The 7081-nt window shown below is 65.9% G+C and overlaps 1 protein-coding gene across 12 annotated transcripts; it reads right to left on the bottom strand.

Annotated features, from left to right (window-relative positions):
* Positions 1-416: 416 nt before the first annotated feature.
* ULK3 (unc-51 like kinase 3) lies at positions 417-6804 on the bottom strand. Of its 12 annotated transcripts, none has more exons than XM_038581007.1 (16): positions 6669-6804; positions 6208-6348; positions 6013-6128; positions 5402-5502; positions 4564-4707; positions 4293-4375; positions 3640-3795; positions 3391-3496; positions 2985-3206; positions 2825-2867; positions 2635-2699; positions 2471-2549; positions 2347-2387; positions 1959-2006; positions 1694-1844; positions 417-1596 (listed from the first exon to the last, which is right to left on the bottom strand). In XM_038581007.1, the coding sequence occupies exons 1-16, from the start codon at positions 6768-6770 to the stop codon at positions 1566-1568; spliced, it is 1629 nt and encodes a 542-aa protein (XP_038436935.1). In that variant the 5' UTR covers positions 6771-6804; the 3' UTR covers positions 417-1565. The 12 variants fall into 12 exon arrangements, with proteins under 12 accessions (XP_038436935.1, XP_038436940.1, XP_038436939.1 ...); XM_038581012.1 differs by having other exon boundaries at positions 1694-1760; positions 2825-2927; positions 3166-3206; positions 5402-5506; positions 6008-6128; XM_038581011.1 differs by having other exon boundaries at positions 2825-2927; positions 3166-3206; positions 5402-5506; positions 6008-6128.
* Positions 6805-7081: the final 277 nt, after the last annotated feature.

Genomic DNA, 7081 nt, shown 5'->3' on the forward strand with positions numbered 1-7081 from the left:
GTCCCAGCCGGTTTCCTTCCTGTAAAGGAAGCCCGTTCTGAAGGCCTAGGGAACTGCTGCCTTGGTTGCTGCCCCAGGGGATGGACTCCTGCTCCCCTCAGTCCCCAAAGATGCTCCTGAATGCCGCTCCCATCGACACCTGGGAGGCGGAGGGCAGGCTGCCGGAAACTGCTTCAGCCCAGGGTCCTGGGGAGCTGGGCTTGAGCACTAGACCCCCGAGAGGATGCCCTTTCCCTGGGTCTGGCTCACTGCTCACTCACAAGGCCCGGGGGAGAGGGGATGGCGAGGCCGGGGGATCCTGTCTGGGGCCTTCCCCTGCCCTCCCTCAGGTTCCCCAGCTTTTCCTGGGGCCCCTCCAGCCCCAGTGAACAGGGGCTACCTCTCTTTTTTTCCCAGGGCAAGAAGAGAAGCACAAGTTCAGAAAATAATTTAATAAACAACGAATTATATTCTTTACACCTAGTCTCCTGCAAGGAAGACACCTCTTGCCCCAAGGAGGCACTAAAGGGCACAAAGGTCAGAGATCACCAGCACCCTTGTGGACTTTTTTTTAAAAGAACCCCCAAGGAACTCCACGTGTATACATTTTTCTCCAGATTAAAGTCACTGCTGTCCTCTTAAAAGCCCACGTGGGGAGCTGAGGAGGTATTCACAGCCCCATTGTAGAGCTGGGGAGACTCAGTCCAGAAAAGGGGAAGAGACGTGCACAGGGTCACACACTGGAGTAGCAGCAAGGGCAGACCCAGAACCAGGTTTCCTGGGTTGCTAGCTCCTCTGCAGCCGGATGGGTCAGGCACCCCCATGCCTCCCCCCTTCCAGGCGGGGACCAGCTCTGTGGCAAGTAGGGGCGAAGGCTAAAGGCTAAGGACCGCTCTCCTTGTGCCCCCTGGGCCAGAGCGGGAACAAGAAGGCATGGCTTTCTGAACTCTGTCCCAACCCTGCAAAGTATATTATCTTCAGGTCTGAAGGATTATCTTAAACTATCGAGAGGGCGGCAGGGGTCAGCTCTCAGAAAACCTGGTGAGCTCTGTGGGGTTGAGTGCCCAGTGTGGGGTGGGTGGTCCCTGAGGGGTCTGGGGGTGCCCCATTCCAGTGCCAGGAGGGAGGGAGTTGTGGTAAGGGTTCCCGGGAAGGACAGGGTGGGCCCAGGGCACAGCTGCCTGCTGACAGGGAAGAGCCAGAGGAGAAGCACCCTGCAGAGGGCCCCCTGCCCTGTTCTCAGAGCAAGGCCAGGGGCTTGGGGCCCCCAAACTGACAGGCTCAGCAGCCTCAGTCACCAGGATCAGTCACAGGCTCAGGATCCAGCAGTCACCAAATCACAGAAGTCACGCAGAGGAAAGTCTTTTCCCCGAGTCCTGCTCCCCTTCCCCCATGGGCCAAGGCCCAGCGCTCCCCACCGGGGGACACAGGCCACCAGGCCACCTGGGAAGTGCCAAGTATCCTGGGGGTGTGTGTCTTAGAGCTGCCCATGCCGGAAGCCTGCTCTGTAGCTTTGCAGGGGGCCACAGGATCCTGGGCGTCGGTCCAGGTGTGTCCGCAGAGATGGCTGGCTTGTGGTCGTCCGGTCATCCTTCTGGGGTCACTGCAGGGTGCACGCTGTGGGGAGGAAGGGGGAAAGCTAGCCTCAAGTCTCTGGCAGAGAGGCAGAATTTGGGGCTGCCCCCAGCCCTTCCGAGCCCAGGGCAGGACTCACAGGTACGAACGGACTCGGACAGTCCCTCCTTGTCCAGGGTCTCGGCTGCCCAGCGAGACTCCCTCATCTGTGGGACATACAGGCGGCCCAGGGGTGAGGGGCAGCCAGGCGGGCCCAGGCCCCACCGAGCAGACCCTGAGTGAGTGACGGCCTGAGGGCAAAGGACAGAGAGGCGATGGGGAGACTCCGGGACAGGGCGGGACAGGCCAGGGGCGCCGGGGCGGACAGCTGCGGGCAGACAGAGCCAGAACCCAGACGTGCCCACCTTGACCTGCTCCTTCAGGTATTCGGCTCGAGCCATGAGGTTCTGAACCTGCCACGGGAAGACATGCTCAGGGGTGCGGGCCGTAGGGGCCTGAAAACTGCTTTCCTCCTCACTGCAGATGCCCTCCAGAACCCTCCAGCCAACCCGAGCCTCCTCCCCCTGAGCTCGGTCTCTGCTCCCTTCTCCAGGAGGCCGATCCCCCTGAAGCAGCGCAGCCCACTTTCCCAGACCCCTGGCACCCGAGCCCCTGAAGGAGTGCACAGGGCCACTGTGAGGTGTGACTCCCAGATGTGGAACACCCTGAGGGAAGCTGGGGAGGTCCCCCAACATGGGGGCAGGGGGAGAGGCAGGGAGAAAGCTTCCCGACCCTCCCAATCCCAGTGGGCACCTCGGTGTGAAGCAGCTCCCGCCTCCGGCCTGTGGGCTCCGCTACGAAGAGAGGGAGGGCACGCGGTGAGGGCTGGGCAGCCCGGGCTCGGGGCGACCACAGGGCGGCGACCACGGGGCCTCACCTGCCAGCAGCACCAGCAACTCCCCCAGGGCACGCTGGTACAGGTCCAGGGCATCCTGCTCCCCACCAGCCTCCTCCTCCTACGGCCACAGACACACCGGGTCGCACAGGGTCATGCCCAGGACGCTTCCTGCCCCACCTGGATCCCTGGCACTAGATACAGACCTTGGCCATGGCAGCCGAAGCCACTTCCAGGGCCGCAAGGAGCCGAGGTTTGTCCCGGGCCATCTCTGGGGGGAGGGCAGAGGCTCCGGGTGAGGGGCGGCCTGGGTTTCACCTCAGGGAGCCTCCCCCACGCTGCCGCCCCTCCTGCTGGAGGTAAAGGGCAGGGGCTGAGGCCAGGAACCAGGCCTACCTCTGAGCAGGTCTTGCGCAGAGGTCCCCTGCCTCAGCAGGGCCTGATTGGAGGACGAGACGATGGCTTTGAGCTCCTCAGCCCGGGACACGTACTGCCCCACCTGCAGGCGGTGAGGGGCTGAGGAGAGGCTGTCCCCCCAGCCCCACTCCTGCCTCACCTGCACCCACCTCCCAAGTTCTCCCTCCGCGTCCCTGGTGGCTGCCCCAAGCTGTGACGTCCGGGGGCTGCAGCGGCGGGCCTGGGCCTCCCTGGGAGAGTCTGCCTCTCGGCTGCAGGAGAGCCAGGCTGCGGAGATCCCGGGATGGCGCCAGTTTCCTTTGGGAGACGCCCTCACCCACCTTTGCCTTGATCGCTTCCTTCCGTTGGGCATCCACTTCGTCTGCAGAGAGCGGGGGTTATGTGAGGAGTGCCCCGCCGCGCCCCAAATCCTCTGGAATCCTCAAAAGGACCCAGTGTCACGTTTACCCTCCACAAAATCCTGGGGGGCAAGGGGGCTGCCTCTGGCGCCCACCCGGTGCAGCTGCGGCCGCCCCACCACTGCTGACCCGGCCCCGCGCACTCACAGTGCAGCGCGGGCACGAAGAAGTCCAGGGCTTTGCAGTAGAGCGATAAGGCGGCCGCGGCGTCCCCGTCCTGGTCCTTCTTCACAGCCTGCACCACCAGGGCGGTCTGGGGGACAGGAAGATCAGGAGTCAGGCCACCCCCATGCCCACCATGAACAGAGAAGGGCAGATCCTCTGTTCACCGCCTAACGGGGCTGCTGAGCGCCCCACCCCCGCCCTCATTCCACCCCGTCCCGCTGGCCTGCGTACTGCTCGTGCCAGGCTCTCCCCACTGGGCATGTGCTCCAGGTCCACCCAGGGGTGGGCAAAGAAGTCCTGGAAGGAGATGCGACGGTTGGGGTCCCGCTCCAGGAGCCGCTGCAGCAGGTCCCGGCAGTCTCGGGAGAGTGGGGGCCGCAGAGGGAGCTACGGGGTGGGGAGACCCATCACGCGGGGCTCTAGCACCTCAGCTCCCAGCCTGCGCCCCTGTCAGGACCCCCTGGTCTGGGGTCGCCCCAGAGGTCCACCTGTGCAGGTGGAGAACCCGAGCCTCGGGAAGAACAGTGACAGGACAAGGTGATGGAGCCGGTGGAGGGCCACGCCCTCACCAGAAGCCTTGGTGTCGCAGAACCCTGGTTATGGGTCCTTCTCCCCTCCCTGGATCACTCCTGGGAAAGCTGGGCCTGGCCTGCTCTGCTCTTCTCCCACAGGGACCCGCACAATAATCGGGGGATGGGGAGGGCAGGCCCTCTGCTCCCTGCCGTGAGCCGGTCTGGGCTCCCAGGTCCCTAAGCCTCCACCTCCCCTCTGGAGCTTGTCCCCGCACACAGGGCCACCCGGAGCCCATGCCCCGGGCTGTGCAGGTGGCAGTGAGGGCTCTAATCTCAGGGCCGGGCAGGTTGCCAAGGCCCTCCAACACGTACCTCGATCACCCGGTTGCTCCGGATCTTCTCTTCCAGCTCCGTGAATGACCTGGAGGCAAAGGGGGGCTGCCCGAAGAGGGCTTCTGTGGAAGGGAGGCAGAGGGCAGGCTGGGGGGGGACAGGGTCAAGCCTGGCCCGGCCCACTCCTGGGGGCAGTGGGGGGGACCCGCAGGGTCACGTGGGTTAGCACCCTTCAGGAGTGGCCCGGTGAGGCCTTCCCTGAGGATACGCAGTGGAGGCCCCAGGTTGGGGCCAGGGCCAGGGCTCTCACCATACAGGATGACCCCCACGGACCACAGGTCCACCCGGGCGTCGTACTGCCGCTGACACACCATCTCGGGGGCCATATAGAGGGGGGAGCCACGGAGCACATGCTTCTCGTCCCAGGGAGACATGTGCTGTGCAAAGCCAAAGTCTGCGGGCAAGAGGCCAGGCAGCAGGGCCCCAATTCTAGCTGCTGCCGCTCCTGCCCCTAAAGCCTCCCCTGGGTCCAGGGCAGGGCTCCTCCCCACCTGCAGGCTCACCAGGATCAAGCCTACTCTGTAGCCTCTGCTCACACCCCTTCTCTCCAGATTAGCCTAGAACACCCTCCTACACCTTCCTCTGGGAGCTGGAACAAATTCCACCCACCCCGCATAGCCCTCTCTGGGGATCTTTTTCCAGGAAGGCCACCCTGATTGCCCTAGCTATGAGGCTAGGGCCCAGTAGGGCCTAGAAGATGAGAGTTTATCTTGCTTTCTGGCCTCCCAGGCTCAAGTCCATTCTTCTCCAAGTCCCGTCAGGGGCCACAGCCACCTCCTCCCCCACCTCCCACCCTCCAGCACTGCCAGACTGAGCCCATCCTGTTGTCACACACGGAGTCTCGACCCTGACCCGAGACTGAGGCCTGACCCCGTCCAGTGCACTGCTGGAGTCACGCGTGGGGAGCCCGAGAAACGTCCTGCCTTTTGGTGGTGGGGCCCATCTCTCTCTGCATCTCCCAGCCCATCACTGTTTGATGACTCAACAGAGGGTGCCATGAGAACAGGGGCTGCTGAGCGAGCCCGGGCAGAGGGAAGCCTCTGCACACCCACCCTCCAAACCTCATCCCTGCTGTTCTAGACTCACACCTGCCAGTTTAAGGTGGGGCTTCTCCAAGGAGCTCAGCAGAATGTTCTGTGGCTTCAGATCCAGGTGAGAGATATTCTGTTCATGCAGGAACTGCAGGGCACTAGCTGGGGAACAAGGCCCACCCAGAGAAACAGGTCAGAGGAGCCCACCCTCCCCTGCCTCTGACCCCTCCCCTCAGCCTTCCATCTGCCCCTTCAAGCCTGCCCAGCCTGACCTCGGCTCTTTAACACTTAAGGATCAGGTTCCTGCCACTTCTAAGAATTTGCCCCCCAGCACCCTGGACCCCTGCATGTCCCCTCCCCCTCCTAGGAGCCTCCCCAGCCCTTGGGGTCTCTTCGTTTTCCTTAGCCAAGTACTTGAGTCTACCCCCGGGCCCTGGGACATGCTAGAGTTCCTTATGGAAACCGGGATTCCCCCCACAGGAGGCGGCGGAGGGTGGGGGGGCTTCTCTCTCCACCTCTCGTGGCACCCCGAGGCCAGGGATAGGCACACGGGAAAGACCGGGCCCTAACCGTCCAAGCTGAGACAGAGACAAGTGCGAGGGGTCAAGGCGGGTCGGGGCAGGGGTCACAGGAAGGGGTGTCGGGCGGGGTCAGAGGCTTTACCCAACTGCTGCATGAAGACGCGAGCCACCTTCTCGGGCAGAAGCCTGCGGGTGTGGATGAAGCGGGACAGGTCGCCCCCTGCGCAGAACTCCATGATGAGGTAGATGTGGTCGCTGTCCCACTGCGCGACAGGCAGACGGCAGCTGGAAGGGGGCGTCCCTCCAGCGCCCTGTGGGGGCCCCCCCACCCCGGGCGCGCACCTGGAAGTCTCGGAGCTGCACGATGTGCGGGTGTCGAATGCCCTTGAGGATCTCGATCTCCGTCAGGAGGTTCTCCACCGAGGCCTTGTTCAGGCTCTTCTTGGCCACGCACTTTATGGCTACGACCTCGCGGGTGTCCTTCTGGGGCGGCAGGTCCGAGGGCTCGGGCACAGCCGGTGCCCGCCGACCCCCCCCCCCCCCCCCCCGTGCGGGCTCCCAGCGCGGGTCTCAGGCCCGCGGGGCACCGGCTTCGGGAATCCCCGCCTCCGCACCGAGCTGCGCCCCGGGGGCCCCTCCGCCGCCGGCCTTCTGGAACCGCGGCCCAGCCCCCTCCCAGCGCCGCGTCCGCCCCGTGCGGCGCCCGCTCCTCGGCCGCTCGCGGGGCCCCCGGGCCTCCGCCCGCCTCGACACACCGGGCTGTGCGGCCGCGTGCAGCCCCCGCCGGCCCCCGCGCCGCCCACCTTGGCGTAGGCCTTGTACACGGTGGCGTACGTGCCGCTGCCCAGGCGCTCGGTGAGGATGAAGCCGTCCAGCCGCGGGGGCCCCCAGCCGGGCCCCGCCATCCCCGCGCCCCGCGCCCGCGCCCGCGCCCGCCGCTTCCGGCCGCCCCGCTCCCGGGCTCCACGCCGCCCCCAGCGCCGCCCGCCGGGACTGCAGCGCGCTGGGCGGGGCTCTGCCCCCGGCCCCGCCCCCGCCGCACGCGGCCCCGCCCCCGCCCCGCCCCGCCCCGCCCCGCCCCCGCGGCCTCCGCGAATCCCGGGGTGGGCGCGCCCTGGCTGGTCTCCGCGGGCCCGAGGCCGGCAGCCGTGGCCGCCCGCGGGAATCCCATCCGGGCTGTAGGGCTCACGGGAGGGGCAACGGCGGGGAGCGCGGC

This window comes from Canis lupus, chromosome 30, assembly GCF_011100685.1.
Source record: "Canis lupus familiaris isolate Mischka breed German Shepherd chromosome 30, alternate assembly UU_Cfam_GSD_1.0, whole genome shotgun sequence".
Classification (NCBI taxonomy): Eukaryota; Metazoa; Chordata; class Mammalia; order Carnivora; family Canidae; genus Canis; species Canis lupus.

Bases quoted from the DNA above. Each gene is read 5' to 3' on its own strand.
- ULK3 (XM_038581003.1), bottom strand. From the start codon at position 6,770: ATGGCGGGGCCCGGCTGGGGGCCCCCGCGGCTGGACGGCTTCATCCTC. The intron at 5,503-6,007 runs GTAAAGCCTCTG...TTCCCCAGCTAG, and splicing joins CGTCTTCATGCAGCAGTTGG to TGCCCTGCAGTTCCTGCATG. The intron at 4,376-4,563 runs GTGAGAGCCCTG...TCCCTTCCACAG, and splicing joins CGTGGGGGTCATCCTGTATG to AAGCCCTCTTCGGGCAGCCC.